General features: G+C 36.7%; 1 protein-coding gene across 4 annotated transcripts in view; it reads left to right on the top strand.

The window, feature by feature from the left end:
* Positions 1 to 19,728, top strand: part of LOC149781117 (activated CDC42 kinase 1-like) — a 162,164-nt gene that overhangs the window by 91,330 nt on the left and 51,106 nt on the right. For all 4 annotated transcript variants that reach the window (XM_089935219.1, XM_089935218.1, XM_089935216.1 and 1 more), the window contains one exon: positions 18,587 to 18,739. In XM_089935219.1, coding sequence (XP_089791345.1) covers positions 18,587 to 18,739 — 153 coding nt within the window. The remainder of the gene's footprint in view (positions 1 to 18,586; positions 18,740 to 19,728) is intronic.

The following is a 19,728-nucleotide window of genomic DNA, read 5'->3' on the forward strand; positions in this document are numbered from 1 at the left end:
GAAGCCTCAGATTGCAAAAATAAACCTTCCTGCGCAAATTAATCCGCGAAATTTCGACCCAGAATGCATTTTCAGGCATAAAAAAAACCAGCATTTTTTGGGGGGGGGTATTGTAAAATTTGTTTGTGATTGCAAATTTGGACTGCGATTTTATGAGTAAATCTGATCAAGACCAACACGATACCTACTACGCGGATCATGAAGATTAATCGTGACAAAACCGTGTGGTGTTGCCTGAGCGTTACTGAAGAAATTTTTAAATTTATTTATATCCATATCGCCGTTACACCAAGTTTGATGGATATTCCTCAGCGTGTGAGTATCAACGCCATTGAACACCGATAAAATATTACAATTATCTCTAATCACCTTTGGAATTTGCGTATATCGCTGCGTCACGTAAATCACATCGGTGTTCTTATGTCGGCCACGCGAGAATATCCTAGCTGGGTTAGTTTGCTTATCCAGCATCACATCATCGAAAACAACAAGATTATTAGCATCACCGTCTAAACTTTCCACTGATGGAGCTTCATTGATATCCGTTATAAATTCTATTGTGCCATCTTCAGTATTATCACTAAATTCTTTTAATACCTGATAACATCGCTGATCATCAACAGACGGCGCAACCAAATACAATTTGTCCCATTTTAACCATCGCATAATCAAATTTAGCAACAATTGCGTTTTTCCAGAACCAGATGGTCCAATGATTATCATTCTAATCGAATTTGGTAATGCCTCGGTGTGCTTTACTTGCTCGCGTTTCTTTGTGGCTGAAAAATCAATTACATTCATGTTATTAGAATATTATGGATTCATATTGTGTTAAGTGTCGCACTCGAACTGCTACGATAAATCCAATCGAAGTCGTTACACGCAACAACAGAAATGCAATCAAGGGAGAATGCGCGGTTTGTGGAACAATTAAGTTTAGATTTGTAAAAAAAAAAGTAGAACCGGAGGAGACATCGCAACCTCCTTAACAAATCTGCCTGGAGCTTCCTGGGCGAAATATCCCGGAGAGAAACATTTACCAGGATATAATTACTGCGGACCTGGTACAAGGCTAGATATAAGACTTAACGATAATAATCAACCAAATCCTGGCGAGGATCCAGTAAACGCTATCGATAACGCATGCTACTATCACGATCTTGCATATCGCAGCGGAGATTTACAACAAAGACATCTCGCTGATATTAAATTAATTCACGCAATAGATGCTATTCCTGATAAAAATTTCAAAGATAAATTGGCAACTTGGTTGATAAAAGGAGCAATGAAAGGTAAATTAGTACTAGGTGCTGGTAATTTATAATGGAGCAAATATATTATTCTCCGCGAGGATTTTGGCGAGGAAAATCAGCAATAGCCAAACTTGCTAAGGCAGCAAAAGTAAAGCAATCTGTCGCTGAATCGTGGCTATCGAGACAAGCAGTTTGGCAAATTTATCTTCCTCCGCCTAAGAAAATATCATATGCGAGTTTCTCTGTCAGTGTCTCTAATGAAGTCCATCAGGCTGATCTTATGTTTCTTCCTTACGATACCGTTGACGGAGTTATATACAAATATGTTCTGACGGTTGTTGATATTGCAAGTAGGTACAAGGAAGCAGAACCATTATCGAATAAAACAGCAACGGAAATTGCTAAGGCGTTTAGCGAAATTTATTCACGATCTCCATTAACATGGCCGAAGCTTCTCCAGGTTGATCCAGGACGAGAATTTCTTGGCGCGGTTACTTCACTGATGAAAAAGAATAATGTTAAAATCCGTCGCGGTATTGTAGGTGTTCATCACAATCAAGCTATCGTTGAGAGATTCAATAAAACTCTTGCAGAACGATTATTCGGATATCAGTACGCGCGCGAATTTATCCAAGATAAACGATCTCACGATTGGGTAACAAGATTACCTCACGTGATTAACGCACTAAATAACGAAGTAACACGAACAATAGCAATGAAGCCCGCAATTGCAATTACAAAAATAAAAATACCACTAAAGCGAAGTTCCACAATTCCGCCTGTGCTAGGTAGTGTTATTGTAAGATATTTATACAAGGAAGGAGAAGCCGAGGGTGGCAGAAAAAGAGCAACCGATCCAACTTGGAGTGTTACGACACATAAAATATCGGCCGTAACAAGATCATCGGGAAGACCGGCAATTTATTTTCTAGATTCACTAGCACCACAACGCGGATTTACCAAAGAAGAATTACAAATAATACCGAGAGATACTCAATTACCGCCATCTTCGTTAATGTGAAATTTAATTCTACCTAGCTGAGATAATTTTCTTACTCGAGAAACTGCCAGATAAACTAAATTCGACCAGGAAATTCTATCATCGACGATCCAAACTTGGCCATCTACTGTTAATCCTTGTGACGAGTGTATTGTTGCTGCGTATCCGAGTTTCCATGGCGATCTTTCTGCGTTTATTGCATCATTGACAAGATTAATATCAACGAAAATAATATCGTTCAAAACCATTATTTTTTCTTCTCCGCATGGCAAAGTAACATTAATATTTTGTTTTCTGGTATCAGCGGGTCTGTAGCACAACGGAACCTGCAGCGTTGGAAATTTCTCACAGTGAAGCTTGAATAGTATTTTCTGAATAGCATCGCGAATAATTTTTCTGCTAGCAACAATCAGATGATCTGGACGCCACAAAGTTAGAAAATTATCCATCGAAGTTTCGTCGATTATTTTTCTCATCACATCACATTGAAATTTATTAGGTTGCAATCGAATCATTTTTTTAAATTCGGTTAGTAAAATATCATTAGATCTATAATCAGCATCAATCTCTTCATAATAATCTACAAAATTTCTAAGCCACCCGTGTGGAGATTCACCATCAATAGGATCAGGTTGACCATGATCGCCGCACATTATTACTGCGGTGTTTTTTTCTTCTAGCCAACCCAGGAATAATTTTAACACAACTAAATTTACCGTGCAAATTTCATCAAATATTATAATCTTGTTGATATATTTATTTCCCATTCGAGCCGAATCCCACAATCCACCGCTGTACTTGAAATAACTGTGATAAGTACAAGAATTAACGCCACGTTGTTTTATTTCTCGAGCTAACCTGTGAGTTGGAGTTAACACGATCATATCAGAGTTTGAAAATAAGTTTATTGCTCGTGTTGTTTTACCACTACCGCCAGGACCATTTAGGTAAACGAATTTGTTTCGTGAAATCGGATCAAACGCAGATGCTGCTGTTGATACTTCATCATATTTATCTTTATGAAACTTATCGCAATCTTCTACATCCGCGTCCTCACAATAATCTAGAATATCCTCGTTTTTTATTCTCCAGGTTCCCCAAGCCCCATCAGCGATTAAATTTTCTAGCCTACATTGATATTTTTTATCTATATAAAATGAATCCGTTGCAACCCTTACCGCGATATCGGCAAATTTATTTATCATTGATAGCAGATTGATACTTACATAGGCGAGCATTGATGATCTCAAATGAGTATACTGCGCTGATTCTCCATCGAGATAAGTGATCACTGTACCCAACTTCGTTCCATCAATAATAATATTTTCTCTGTTGCAAAATATTCCACGCGATACTGTATCAGCAATAATAAAATCCATCTCGGCATCATTGATAAATAACCTAGCGTGGCGATGTTTATGATCAACTGATCCTCCTTGAGTAAATTTACCAATTATTTTTCTTCCAATATCTTTCGCGTTTTCACAATCTGTCGGCAACCACACCTCGGTCTGCTTTCTATACGATATAATCGCTTCACTCACCATCAGCGATATCAACATCGACGAATCCAGCATATATCTCAACAATACCGTAGGGACCCATCTTCGCTGAGATAAATGCCGACCAAACCAAATATAACAAATTTTATGCAAATTTTCAGCAAGTTCAAACGAAGTAACATGAGCGAATCCGGTCATGACAAAATCGGGTAACGGTCCGTTAATTGCAACTCTAGTCATCTCGTTGGTGGGATGACCGAATTTAGCAAAGTAATCCGCACAATCGCCATATCCGAGAAAACTTCCAGGATAGCATGCGCTCATATCAACGGAAATCATATCTTCGAAATAATACTTGGTATTCCATAATCCTCCATGGCCGTATTCGATACAGCTAAGTTGAATATCATTAAGAAATTCATTTCTTGTAGGTTTCCACGAATTTCTTTCTCTAGCAGCATGAGCAGCAACAGACGGAACAGTAAAGCAATTTGTCAGTAACTGATCTGGATTTGACGAATACTTCTCCGCGATATTTCTCATCGCTTCGTGTAATATTTCATCTCGGTAAATATCTCCGCGTGGTAAGATAAATTGATCGTATCTTTCTTCGCTAGAAAATAACCAAATCGATATTGGATCGGACTTGGCTAATAGTTTGATATACCTAAACATTGCATCGGAATTGTCTTTCCCAGATTCCACGGGATAAAACTTAACAACACGATCTCGCGGAAATATCATTACCGACTGACTCCACGCATGTGAATTATGATCAACAATTTCGATTGGTGTTCCTCGAGAATTATACGGCGATGAATATAATATTTCTCCCGATAGCGTTTTTACTGTGATAGGAAATTTAAGTTTTTTACTCAACGCAGCAACATCGTCAATTGATGCGCCATCAGCAACTGTCTTTGCCCATGAATTAATTTTATCCAATCTCAATTGAGTTAGACCAGATCCACGACGAGCATTTTTCATGTGCTCGATAACTCGTTCAGCCACGCAGTTTATTTTCGGAGATTCCTTCATCGCAGGTAGATTTTTCGCATCAGGATTATTATTCAGCCGATAAATTCCATAAACAACAGCACTAGAAGGATACGCCCTAGCATAATAAGGACCATCAATCCCTAATAACAATCCCGGCTTCGAATTCTTATCAAGAACAACATTTTTCTTACCGCCACGTACTGGATCTCTTTTATCGCGAATAATCCAAGTATCATCGGGCATTTGTGCAATAAATTTTATTCCAAAGATAAATCGCTCCTCTTTGTGTTCAGATTTTATATGTTCGATTATCTTCTTCGCTCGCTCCAAATTCATCGTAGCATCAACGAAGTTAGTTTTCCACGTCGACCAGGTATGAATCGCTCCATCATCGAAAAATTCTTTCTTTGCACGATCAACCTCTGGAATGATATATTCTGCCTCATCAAGATCAAATAAATCCATTATTATATTTTAGACAAATATCTAAATTATAATATGCAATGCAAATGGATAATAGTTGGATCAACAAAGTCATGTGACAAATCCTGCAGAGGTGAATATTGCGGCGCTCATATATACGAAGTTCGACGAGGCAACAAGGGTCGGCAGCGGTGTTTAGTTTGTCAAGTTGGTATTCGAGGAAAGACAAGATTGTGTTTCTCTTGTGGTGGGAAAAAATATCGTGAGTTACGGCGATATTATGAAAAAAGATCCTCGTCAGTGATAAAATGTGAGGAAGATTATATTAATCGTTTCAAAGCAAATTACGATTTAAACAAACAGAATATTGTATATGGAAATGAAATCAACGATTCCTGCAATGAAAATCTCACACGAGTATAGATCTCATCCTACCATCGAGGGTTACGAAGCATCTGAGGATGGTAATGTCAGATATATAAAAACAAAGAATCTTGTTGGTAATGTTGATAAAAACGGTTACGTGAGATTTACAATCAACAAAACTAAAAGAAGAAGGGGAGTAAAATATTTTAACCACAGATTTGTGTTCGAATGTTACAAAGGACCAATAAAAATCGGACTTGTCATCGACCACATTGACGGTAATAAACTTAATAACGAATTATCTAACCTTCGAGCTGTGACGCAGAGTGAAAATTCAAAGGCTGGTAACACAGGTGGTGGGCAGCGACCAGCTAAGGCTGTCAAATCGGTAAATCAGGTAACAGGTAAAGAACTTGTATTCGAATCAATGACTGCAGCTGCGAAATATTTCGTTATTAATTCAAATTCGGTACGACGAGTAGCAGAAGGAAAAATTAATAAAACTTTTTCTTATGATGCTAATTCGTGGATTAAATTTTCCTACATCCGAATAATATTTGATTCGGAAAATGACGAAGAATAATTGAATACTACAAAATTAGTATAATGGACGAACAAACAATAAACGATATCATTGTAGCCATCGACGATCTGAAGAAAAAGATAGATCTTCCATCGGAGTTAGACACAAATAAAATTCGATCGGAATTCGAAACAATTGTTCAAGGAAAACTTGAATATAAATACACACTGCCGTCCGAATATAAATTAATAAAGAAAATCCAGATTGCGATATATCAATCACTTGCGACAGTCAGCGATGATCGTATCGAGGATTTTGTTAAATTATCGATGTTGGTAGAAAACGCAAGATTAATTTTATCTGACGCATATGAATCACGAAAAATTACAAGTTCGCGCATCAGGCAGTTGAAAAAACTTGTCGATGAAAGTAAAATTAGGGAATCATCCAATTCCTGAATAATTTCTGCAAAACAAAAAAAAAAGATTAATTTTGAAATTTCCCCTGGTTTTTATTTATTTTTTTCGCCCATTTTTCCCACGGATACAGATTTGAAAATTTATGATTTCACCAAAAGATTGATACTCACAGTTTCCCCGCGTATATCAAGTAAATTTCCTTTCTGATCCGTTAGTTTGAAATTTATTCTTGATAAAAATCGATTATGACATCGCAGGTAAAACGGATTCATTGGCTCCTTGATTATCAAATAACCAGGAGATGCGCTAGGTGAAAATGAATACAATATAAAACCCTGATGGGCTTGATTTGACTCTGACGAATCAACATTGTAACTACCCTCGACAACATCCGCGTGAAGATAAATCGCGATAACTTCCGTTATATTAACGATACCCGGCGATATATGTCGTCCACCTTTGTCAGGATCGTTATTGTGTTTAAGAATCAATTCTGAATGTATTTTTTTGGTCCATGCGGCATGTAATTTCGGAAATAAATCATCAATGGTATCAGTGACGGATTTTCTCATCGCATCAAAATCAGAATTGGGAAATTTGAAATTTGGCAGTGTTTCCTCGGTTAATTCAAATACTCTCATGAATTTTTGTTTTTCTCCTGAGTTCTTGATCAACTCGAATTTGCTAATAGGAAGAACATACTCGGCAATTGATATATCGTCGACTATCGCCCGAATAAACATATCATGATAATATTCAATATCATTCGCAAGTTGATTTAAAATTTTCACGTGCTTTATAATTTCGCTACATGAACCAGATTTATTTAGGATGCATTCATGAAATGATCCTCGCAATAAATTTAATTGTAATTCGTGTTCTTGAATAAACTCGTCGAGGGTTCTTCTTACCAAGATACCGTCTATGGGGGCTATTATCCTGTTAATGTGGGTAGCGTCGAAGATTTTCACATCTGGGGGGATTTTAGGAAGAGGCAGCCATGAGAGAATTCTTTCGTTAATAAAAGTGAAAGCGAACATTACCAGGTTAAATTTGTGGTTATTCATGAGATTGATGGCGCTGTGGATCAAAGATTTGTGTTTGATATCTCCATACCATCCTTCGTTGGTTGTAAAATCTTCCTTTTTTGGTTCCGGTATTTCTGGAAGGGTTTCATCATACCAACCTGGAATAATAACATCCGATTTCTTTGGTTTTATCAGAGGTGCGACCTCGGGCCAACCTAATATATTTCTGATCGATGATTGGTAAATATCTACCATGTACGGTGATTTCACTTCTATCATTGACGATAGTGTTGGATCATGTGAAGATATCTTTATTCCCGGAGTAGCATCGCCGGTTAAATTTGATATTCTAGTGGTAAACTCATTATTCAGCTGATCAATTTCGTAACTACCGGTTGGTATACCAACGACGATCCATTCGGGTGTTCCATCGGGTTTATTCTTATTTGCAAAAACAAGTGAATTATTTGGCATCAAATTACCGAATGATTTTGATCTAACATTAGGCCAGCTATTGTAGACGCGCAATTGTGTTAACGCAATTTCATTAACGCTAATTGGTGTTGAGAAATTAATACTAAACTCGGGTTTCGTTGAACTTAGCGATATTAACGTTGTTGTTGGTGGTGTTGTGTTTGTCACAATCTGGGCTAGCTCGGACATTATTAATATTCATTTGTTCAATCTCCGAGTAAATACTGATCATTGTAGAAAATTCTAGATCGGATATAATACCATCGTTGAGACTCTCAGAAAGTAACAATGATAACTTCGAGTACGCATCATTTACCTTAGTTAGTTTATTTTTGTACAAAGATAATTTCTCACTTGTGCACGATGATATTTTTTTCGCGATGATATTAAGAACACCCGCGATTGTTGTTGTTGACGAGATTATTATTGTTGCTACGATTGGCGCAATTGTTGTTATCGCGGATAGAATTATTCCTGCGCCGACAACCACGGCCGATACCGCGTACACTGCAACATCAATGATAACTAATTTGCGCTGGTATTTATTTATTTTTATCTGATAATCGTCAAGTTGTTTTTTTAGCGAATCCTGCCATGATCGCGCCTGATTGTAGCGGTAATCCGATGCGGTCATTTATTAATTAGTTTATCCAATCAATTGTGTTTGTTTGGTAAACATATTCGAAAATTACAAAATACTTCACCGATCTCATGGTGGTTCTATCTGGTGGTTCTAACATAAATGTTTCGTCGATATTTTTAGTTAGTAAAATACTTAAATACCCGGAAGATTCATTGAAGTTATGGTACCATTCATGCTTTTTCATTGTTATCTTAAATTTTATCCTTGATAGAATATATATTCGATATAACCCAGTAATTGGCACAGAGAAGTTGAATAAATTTTCCTCGGGGGTCCACATTTTCACTCCCCCCAGACCGGACACCACAAACGGTATTGAACAAGTAAGATTATATGTTCCTACCTCTGGTGGAAATTTAATATTTTTTAATAATCCAATATGTTCCCTAACTATTGTTTCTTTTAAATTATCAATTTTTGTGGCTGTGTCGAAAAATTTATTGTTCAAACTTCGCATTGTTGAAACATCCGCGTGTATTTCTCTCACAATTTCTCTGAGATCGTCGTGTGATGTTATATCGACTTTTTTGTCAATTTTTTCGTCGTACATTGATGTATCGACCTTTTGACGCGCTAATTCACGTACCACGTTAATTTCATCGTTGATGGATTTTATTTGTCCTTGCATCATGTTAATCCCCTTGGTAAATTCAGGAACAACAACATTACCGAGTTTAATAATTTCCTCGTTGATTTTTTTGTTGAGATCGTCGATTGATGGTTTCTGACCCATCGAGATATTTACTTCGTTAATTTCGGCAAGAATATTAGTAATTTCCTCGTTGATTTTTTTTATTTTTTTGTTGAGATCGTCGATTGATGTTTTATCGATTTTCTGACTCATCGAGATATTTACTTCGTTAATTTCGGCAAGAATATTAGTAATTTCCTCGTTGATTTTTTTTATTTTCTCGCTAAGATCGTCATGTGATGCTTGATCGGCTTTTTTATCTGATACGGAGGAAGTATCACTGGATGTTTTTATATTCTCGTCAAATTTTTTGCTAAATTTATCTAAAACATCGTCAAGTTTTTTAAGGTCGTTATTTAGCCTATTAAGTCTTTTTGTCATTCTGTCCTGAAGATCGTCGTGTAATGCTTTATCGGCCTTCAGGGGTAACTTTGCTATAATATCGGCGATATCAGCAATAGATTTTAATACCATCTCCGATTGGCGAGTAAACTGACTAATGTGATCACGGTATTCGTCTCGCTTGATTATATCAGTTATTTTAACGTTACTAGTTTGTAATCGCCCTTCTGTATTTTGAAATACAGCAACTTCGCCAGGATCCACCTCTGACAGTGATAAAAGATTGTTAATATCGCTCTTGGTTGCAAACTTTGATGTATCGATGTCGACTGCGTCTTTTTTTTCTTTCCTAAAGAGAGACCTACCGTAAATGTCAACCATGATATTTATCTACGGTATATTCAAATAAAATTTTGCGATAAGGTTTGGATGATTTTGAAATTGCATCAAGGACATTAATTGACTCCGGGCCGCATATTGGTGGATCTGCTAATGTTTGTGTTGGAAGTGTTGAATACCAAACCGGAAGTTTTAGTTTTGACACGTATTTGATAAATTCATTTGGTGGTGCTAATCCATACGAATCGAAGTAAATGATTTCGCGAGGATTAATCGCATACGCAACCCAGTGAGTGCCAGGGCCGGAATTTTTATCAAGATTTATTATTCCTGTCTCGGTGAGATTTGGTTTATCTGGTAGTTGATCTCGCATAAATACGCCCCTGAAAAATTTTATTTTCTTTTTTTTTGCTTCACTTATTAAATCTAAATTTGAGGCTGGTAGGCTCGACTTAGACCGGATCCGTACGTGGGTCGTCTTAGGTAAAGGCCTGATCCTTGTTGCGGCTGCATCAATTTTGCGAGAAGGGGAAGAAGGGGAAATATCCCTCCCTTTTTTTTGCGATATCTTCCTCCGGTAACTTTTTTTGCTAATGCGGAACCTATCCCTCCAAGTGCACCTAATCCTACTGCCTTTGCAATCATGGGGGCCGCCGCAGCTATCAATCCCGGAATAGCGGCAAATAGCGGGAAAATACCACCTACTTTGATCATATCTCTGATTGCTCCTATTGAGAGATTCAGGCGAATACCAGTATTTGCTGATCTGGCTCTGGTGAAATGTCCGTGTTGATTTTTAGTTAACGATAGTTTGTTAGGTCCACCGTGAAGTTGATTACTTTTTAAGGTTAAACTTAAACCTCGTCGCGCTGTTGTTGCTGCATGAAGTTTTTTCACCTGACCCGGGGTCAGAGTTACGCTGACGTGATCGTATGGCATATTAATAATCACTTAATCTAAATTTAGAATTTATTACATGTTTTCTACGGGTGCGTCGATAACTCTCATTCTACCACTGATGCCTTCCAGGATCATCGTTCTATCACTAAGAATAACCGCGATTGCTCTTGCCGGTCCTCCTGTGTTAATTCTGGCTTTGAAATGAATATCGACAACCGACTGCTTTACCAAATCGAGATGTTCCAGGGAAAAGTAATAGATGGGATAGAGAGTATTAAAATCTAACTGTGATATTTGCAATCCGGTATCAATATTTTGATCACGTCCCATAAAACTTAATAATCGATGATACGCGCGTGCCGTCGAATTGTTCTCAAAATCGATGGCTATTTCCTCGGATGGCTCCTGTTGGCCATTTATTCTTAATGATACGTTTGTTGCCTCGAATTTATCAAATATCATGTTACTGTGATTTTGATCGTCTCTGATCATGCTTTGCAGAGCAACAAAGATATGTCTGGGTGCGGAAGAGCCCTGCTGTGACGCAATTCGCCAAGTAAATATTCCGTCCATATTAACATTTTCGTAGGAGTTAGTCATTGTTGTCAGCCAGGACATAACGGATTTTCCACCTTGATTCATAAATGATAATAATTTTTCTTCTATGATCATCGATGGAACTATTGCTGGCATCCACAAGGTAATTTTTTCAAGGACAACTTTACCAGCATCACCAGGATCTCGCCAAATGGCTCTGTCATCATTGGCATCTCGAACGAAAGATATCGTATGCTTCGCTCCGTAAATAACTTTTCTGAAATGTCTGCAAAATCCAAAAATATGAGATAATGGAATTGCACAGGAGAATTTTCGTTCATCTCCCTTCAACATATTTTTTCTTATGGCAAATCCAAGATTGTAATTGGCATTGGGGGAGATCATCACTGAACGAACAGCAGCGGGGGCGCCAGCGGGGTCTACCGGTCTACCGATATCATATGGTAAATGTTCAGGGTAGTTGGAATTATCCTTGGCAAACATCATACTAGGACCGGCTGATCTGGTAAAATCATCCGAGTATCTCGCTAGACCTATGATAGTCGTTGCTATATCAACGTTGTTCGTAATTGATTCAATCTCTCTTCCATCAATCATGTAAGTGGCATTCTTGAATAATGCCATGATACCATTATTGACAAACCCAACACCAAAATCCGCATCGTAGTTGGTACCATCAGCTGCCTTTACAATTTTACCAACAAATTCGATATACGCCTCAGATGGAAGAAAATATCTTGTTGTATCGTGGACTTGAATTTCCTTCCGATTTCTTGAATCTGGCTCAACTACATCGTACGAGAAATACTGAAAATCTCGCACTGATGTGTCCCTACCTACTGGCTCGTCCATATCAAATACTTCATTTGACACTTGTGCGAACATTTATTACTAATAATATCGTCTAAAACGAAGACCACTACCTGAAACAAAACTTGTATTTACAAGATTTTTCTTAGCAACATCCTGTGCTAGATTTGTATTAGCAACTTCCTGCGCTAGATTTGTTATAGCAGCTTCCTGTGCTAGATCATTTATTTTTTTATTTGCCGCATCATTTATGGCCTTACTGACTTCAGGTGGCATTTCGCTGGTAATGGGTAATTTGACGGGTTGCTTTTTACGTACTAAACTTAATATTTTATCTTTGATAGCGTTGAAGCCTTTACTGGCCAAATTACCGATACCAGAAACAGCGGTCTCACCTATCTTTCCTATCGCTTTCAATCCTAGTTGTTTTACCATTGGTCCAATTTTAGGTATTACTCGCGTGACAAGACTTCCAACGATATCGCCGAATCCATTACCGTGAATATATTTGTATACTGGCAATCGAGAGTTTACTATGCGGACCTGATTAGGTCTGCGCTGATGTTTATGAATAATCATATTATTTCAATTGTGTTGATTTAATCGATGAGTTCATTGACAAACTCTTTATAAATGTGAGAATCGATGATACCACCACGGAATAATCGCTGACAAATATCTGATGCTTCGTTGACTATCTCACGAGAATTATTTCCTGCTCGCTTTCCTCCGATTAATACTTCGAGGCGAGATACATCATTGACAACACTGTCGGGACAAACTGAATATCCACTTCCTGTTTTTTTTGTTTCTGGAGATTCCAATGGCGTTACGTAGAATACTTCATCTGACGGCGATGAAGATGTCCCTGACAATGACCTTGGTGGCAAATCCCCTATAGGACTATCTTGTTTAGATTTTATTAAAGATAATGCTATTGCTTTTCCCTCTGATAACTCTATTCTGTAATTACCAACATCCGATGAAAATTTCGCAAAACCTTCATCAGAATATCTTACTGGTTTTCCTAAACTACCAAAATACATTATCGCATACCAATCAAGTATGTTAACTTTATCAGCATTAATTTCTTTTCGTAAAAAGAATCTTTTATTTTCCGTAGAATCATCCGCAGTCATTTGAACTAATGAATCATAGTGGCTAAGTAAATAAAACCTACTTGGATTCAAATAATTATCCGCTGTTACACTAGGATCAATTTTAAACACACTACTAGCCGGTGATGATTTATATTCGGGTACAATTATCGGTTCATCACTTTGATCTTTTTTCTTTTTCGATTTTCTTTCCTTTTTCTGAGGTGAAGTTTTTTCTTTTGGTCTAGCTCCTAATTCCTCTGGTTGAATTATTGGTTCCTGCGGTTGAATATCTTCCTGTGGTATTACTTTTCTTCCTCGTGTTTTAGTTTTTTCTTTTTTTTCCTGTTGTTTTCTTTCTTTTTCCAGTTGTTTTCTTTCTTCTTTTTCCTGTTGTTTTCTTTCTTTCTCCTGTTGTTTTCTGTCTTTCTCCCTTTGCACAATATCTTTTTGTGTATCTCTTGCTGTTTCTAAAAATCTTCTGTAACGCGGATCCGTTGTCTTCCTTACTGATGTTGTTTGTGTGTAAATTTTATATACCATATCGTACCAACTATCGCGAGTTGCATATCTTTTTTTCCCCACTGCAGTCAAAAATTCAGCTCGACTACTAAAATATTCCTCCGCAAATTGGCCAATCTCATCTATATTATACAATGTCGAGAGGGGCTGCGATATTATTTCCCATCCCTCATCGGTGAAATTTTCTCTTAAATTATCGATATTAAACTTCCCTTTTATCATTGAGATTTTTCTTCCTCCCGGTTTTCCATCTCCAGGTTTTCCTCCATCAGTAATTGCAAGTTGTTGCGCCGCTGCTGCTATTGCTAATCGCTCGGGTAATGTTCGTGATTGATCCTCAATACCTTTCAACATAGGAAAGATTCCACGTTTTCTAGCATCTGGATCTTTTTCGTCGCCATATACAACCTGCTCAATTGTTCCGGTCACTGGCTTCAACCATTTTGCCGAAGTTTCTGAAATTCCATGTTGCATATCTTCGTAACCACGAACATTTTTCTTAAATAATTGTTTTGTCGGAATAAACTTCTTTAATGCCGCTAATTGATCTCGCGCTAATCTAGCAGATTGAGGTTCTCCAACTGTGCTACTTTTCCGACTCATCTTATTTTCAATGATATTGTTTTATTGTGAAATAAAATTAGTATTTGCAGTCCAAATTTGCAATCACAAACAAATTTTACAATACCCCCCCCCAAAAAATGCTGTTTTTTTTTATGCCTGAAAATGCATTCTGGGTCGAAATTTCGCGGATTAATTTGCGCAGGAAGGTTTATTTTTGCAATCTGAGGCTTCTACGGAGAAATGTTTGGTGGGAGGCTTATTTTAGTCTGTGCCACCTGGTCTGTACAACTTCCCTGCTGCTTATTTCATTATACTAAAAATTGGCCTAACTTATGGAAAAATATTGACTGTCATACAGAGGTCTTGTTACAGTTGACAGTTCTGCTGCTACAATGGCCTTTTTATATTACTACTCCTAAATGGATTGTCATATCAGCAAGATTTTTTACCATTATATTGATCATATCTAAAACCTTGTTATCTCTCCTCTTTGTGAATGGATGGTTATATTGACATATAGTTTTCACCGCAAAACTTCTTATGGTTCTAATTATAAATGATACTGATCCAGTATGACCATTCTTGTTATCAGTTCTCATCTTGTAGAAATGGAATTTTCACCAAAAGACTTTTTATAATGGTCCTAAATGAAAATAGTGCTACTCTAATATTCATTGTAACTGCCATGGTGGCCATCTTGAAAATCATGTCTGCATAATAGATAGTCATGTTGACATGGGGTGTCCACTATAATGACTAAATCTAGCTGTTTATAACATTTAATATTCCCACCATACTGGTCATCTTGAAAATCTTATCACTACTCTTTTTGAAAAGATGGTCTTATTGCAAATGGGATTTTCACTAAAAGACTTGTTATAATGTCTACCGGTAGTTGGTCCTAAATGAAAAAGATGCCCCTTGGACATTAAATATGGTCACTATTGTGGCCATCTTAAGAATATTATTGCTAATTCTCCCGTCATCCTGAGCAGATGGTTATATTGACAAGGTGTTTTCTTTTTAGACTTTCTGTTATGTTAGTTGGTGCTAATTAAAAATGGTTTAGATCAATGGTGACCATCACATAACCTTGTTATCACCGTGCATCATGAAATGATTGTTGCGTGAGCATGCAGTTTTCACAGAAACCCATTTCATTATATGTAGTTGGTCTTAAATGAAAATTATACTAGTGTGAGCTCTAAAACTTTGAAAATTCTTTTTAAACCTCAATGCTGCTGTTTTTAATAAATTTAACCATTCTTCCAATCTAAATAAAGTTTGTAAGGAAGGAAATGATTTGTTAAAACAACAGGTATGTATATGACAGTTGTTCTTTGAAATAATCGAGATGTTAGGTTTAAAATGATGTTCATATTATCTAGTTTTTCAGGCACCCAATGATGTTAAGGACCAGTATCTTTCAGGATTCTTTATTATTCATGTGATGTGTCACATGTGACTTTTTGCAAGTAATGGCAGCATCGGGGCTTTAAATGCTGCATCACCTGAATAGATGGCATTACATACATTTGAAAAACATTCTTTCATGTAGTATATATGCATAAAAACATCTAAATATATATTTTTGTATAGAGGCAGAATATATAGGAATGGTTACATCCTTCCTTCCAACAAGTATAGCTAGTTCCACCACTTTTTATCGATCAAAACTTGGTATTTATTATAGTCAGCACATGGTGATGCACATATTGACATTACACTTTGCTTTTGCAATTTGTTTTAAGAGTTATTGCCCTTTGTCACTTGAAGCCTAATGAATTTTAGGACCAAATGTTGTGAATGCAGCTTGTCTCAAAATTTTAGACTAGTTTGCCATGAAACTTTGTAAATGTTATGGTCATTATCATTTGCTCCTGCAGTTTTTGTGAAGAGTTACTGCCCTTTATATCTTGTACCTAAATGAAGTGCATGAGACAGTTTCACTGGTGCAACTAATTCTACAGTTTTCCATGGGCTGCCATGAAACCTAAATGTTATGATCATTACCAGAAGATTGGATTGCCATGAAATCTAAATAGTAATGTCATTACTTGAAGATGTATGCGTTGTAAGAAATCACTTTGCTGTTTCAGTTTTTTGTTAAAGAGTTATTGCCCTTTTTGACTTGCAGCTGAATGTAGTCAAGGTCAGAATCTTGTGAATGCAGTCTTAAAATATTTAATGGATGAACATGAAACTTAGGAATTTTTATGATCATCATTTGAAGCTTTCAACAAATCAACTTCCTCCAGCAATCTGCATTGACCTTTTTGACTTAGAGTCTGATGTATAGTGTGATAAGTGACAGAATCTTGTCAGCACAAGTAGTCCCTGTTTTGACCTTGATGAGTTAAAATAAACAAGGAACCAGGGCACACTTCTTACCTCAGATCTCTAGGATTTATGTCTGTGTTCAATATGTCTATCTCAAATGATTTGTTTTGTGCATATGCCTTGTATATTTGCCTGAGTGTGTCATTTTGCTTAAAATGTGCAACGGTCATTTTGGAATTTAATGGGGTTTGATATTTTATGTGCTAATGGCTTTTTATACTCAATGCTTGATATCACATTTGAAAGAATTTTGTGAATGCAAGTGTTCTAGCAGTCTCTAGCTGACTTGACTGAAAGACCAAGTTAGCTTATACAGTAGTATGGTCCTGCGTCCATCATGCATGGTGCATCCTCCATCCATCAGCGGTTGCTTGTTACCAATGTGGACACCATATTAATGATCAGGTTTGAATATTGCATTTTATCATTAATATCTGAGATGAATTCAATACTGAGTGAGATCATATTAATGATCAGGTTTGAATATTGCATTTTATCATTAATATCTCAGATGAGTTCAGTAATGAGTGAGATCATTACCTGCTAAGGTGATCTTTCATCTGACAGGCTAATTTTGTTACAACTTGGGAGGCCATATTTCATATCCAGCTGTGATCAGACTTGGAATATATGCTTATGGCATAGTCCAGTTGGATACTGAACAAGATCCATGCATACTCATTAAGTGATCTTTCAGCTAATTGGCTGAACTGGAAATCACATTGGAAGCCATGTTTCTGATCCAATGTTTATCAGATTTTGAATATTTGTTTATACTATTATTACCTTGCAGGAATTAAATAATGAGTGTGATCCATGCATATTAATCAGGTGATCTTGCATCCGACTGTCTTTGTTACCTACTCTAAATATGAGCTTATATCATCAGGACATTGGATGTGTTCAACATTTTGACCTTTAAGATAGTACCCCCAATGTGGGACATGACACACCTTCAAGTTATGGTGTGTAAGTATACCAAGTTTCATCCCTTAGATTCAGACTACTTTAAAGTCATAGAGTGGAAGGGAAAGTGTAAATTATAAATATCAAATGTTGCATGATGACCCTGACTTGGAAGATAGGACCAAGTATGGCATGTGACACATTTTGTAATGATGTTGTATATGAACACCATTCCTTAGTCTCAGATGGCTTTAAAGTTGTAGAGTAGAAGGGAGAGTGGAATGGATGGAAGCATGAATACTGTGTCTCCATCTTTTCTTCAAAACAGTTAGAAAACAAAGTTTTGACAACAGTTACTGCCTTTATTTCTGTAAAACATTAAGTGAAGTCAGGTCCCTATTACAGTCTGTTTGCATTAGGACCTACTGTGTCAGTCTATGTGGCTTAAAGCTGTGCATTCCACAATCTTTAAAACACATGCTCTTGTTAACAGTATACCTTGCCAATTCTGCTTAAGGACTAAACATTTCAGTTGAAGTTGGCATGTTTACTGTTCTTTCCTTTGTTTTAAAGGTTTTCATTTGGAATTGAATTGTCCATATCTCATAGGTATACTTTTCCTTTGTAACAATGGAATAAATTTATGCCATTCAAAATTAGCTGCAAGATGTGCCTCTTGTCAGGTCATTGGTGGTGAATACTAGGTATGTACCTCTTCCATCTCAGAGCGAGTTGTCACATATACAAGATCTCTGGATTCTTAGCTTTCAACCATTTCAAATACCACCCTGCACCAATACTAGTAAGTGACAAGAGTACTAATCATAAGTTTTCAAAACTTGTATCACAATCAATGTTAAATAAATTTTATTTTAATTTAAATCCAGAAATCTGTGGCGGTAAAGATACTTCGTAGTGATGCACTCTCACAGCCAGGTGCCTTTGAAGACTTTCTGATGGAAGTCAATTCCATGCATAGTTTGGACCATCCCAACCTCATCAAGTTGTATGGCATCGTTCTGTCCAGTCCACTGATGATGGTAATTTTCAGTTTTTCCATCATATTTGTTTACATAAACACATTGTATTGTTTGGGGTGTACATACATTTGTGATAAAAGATATTAACTATAAATATCAGATGATTCTTAAGGATAAATATTTGTTAACTTTTTCCAAAATAATATAATAATCAAAATTGCTTGACTGATTCTGTACGTAATCTTTGAGGTCACAAAAGTTACAGACCCAATAGGTGTACAATTACAGTATTCCTTCAGTGATAAGACCATGGAGACAGCCTTATATGTATATAAGTAATTGTCATTTATTAAAATAGATGTCCATGTCTCAGTTATGTGCTTATCATCTTTCATAGATTTATCATCAAGCTATGGTTTACCATCCTTCATAGGCTTGTCATCAAACAGGTGCTTGTCATCGGGCTTAGGCTTGTCATCAGACAGGTGCTTGTCATTGGGCTTAGGCTTATCTTCAAACATGGGGTTGTCATCATTCACATGCTTATCGTTAACCGTGGGGTTATGGTCAATCCAAGGATTATAATCAAGCATGAGCTTATTATAAAGTATGGGCATATCATCAAAAATGTCATCATTCAAAGGCTTGTAAGCAAGCATTTGCTTATCATTATTCAATTGCTTATGGTCAGGCATGGGTTAATCATCATTCAAAGGCTTATTGTAATGCATGGACTTATTGTCAAGCATTGGCATATCATCAAACATGGACTTACCATCATTCAAACGTTCATGAGCAGTCATGGGCTTATCATCATTCAAATACTTATAATCAGCCATGGACTTAAAGTTCAAGCATGCTTTTATTAACAAGCATGGAATTGTCATCATTCAAAGGCTTATAATCATTCATGGACTTATCATCATTCAAATGCTTATAATCAAGCATGGACTTATCATCATTCAAATGCTTATAATCAGCCATGGACTTAAAAGGTTAAGCATGGTTTTATTAACAAGCATGGAATTGTCATCATTCAAAGGCTTTTA

Source organism: Sinohyriopsis cumingii, chromosome 15, assembly GCF_028554795.1.
Source record: "Sinohyriopsis cumingii isolate HCF-2022 chromosome 15, ASM2855479v2, whole genome shotgun sequence".
Taxonomy (NCBI): Eukaryota; Metazoa; Mollusca; class Bivalvia; order Unionida; family Unionidae; genus Sinohyriopsis; species Sinohyriopsis cumingii.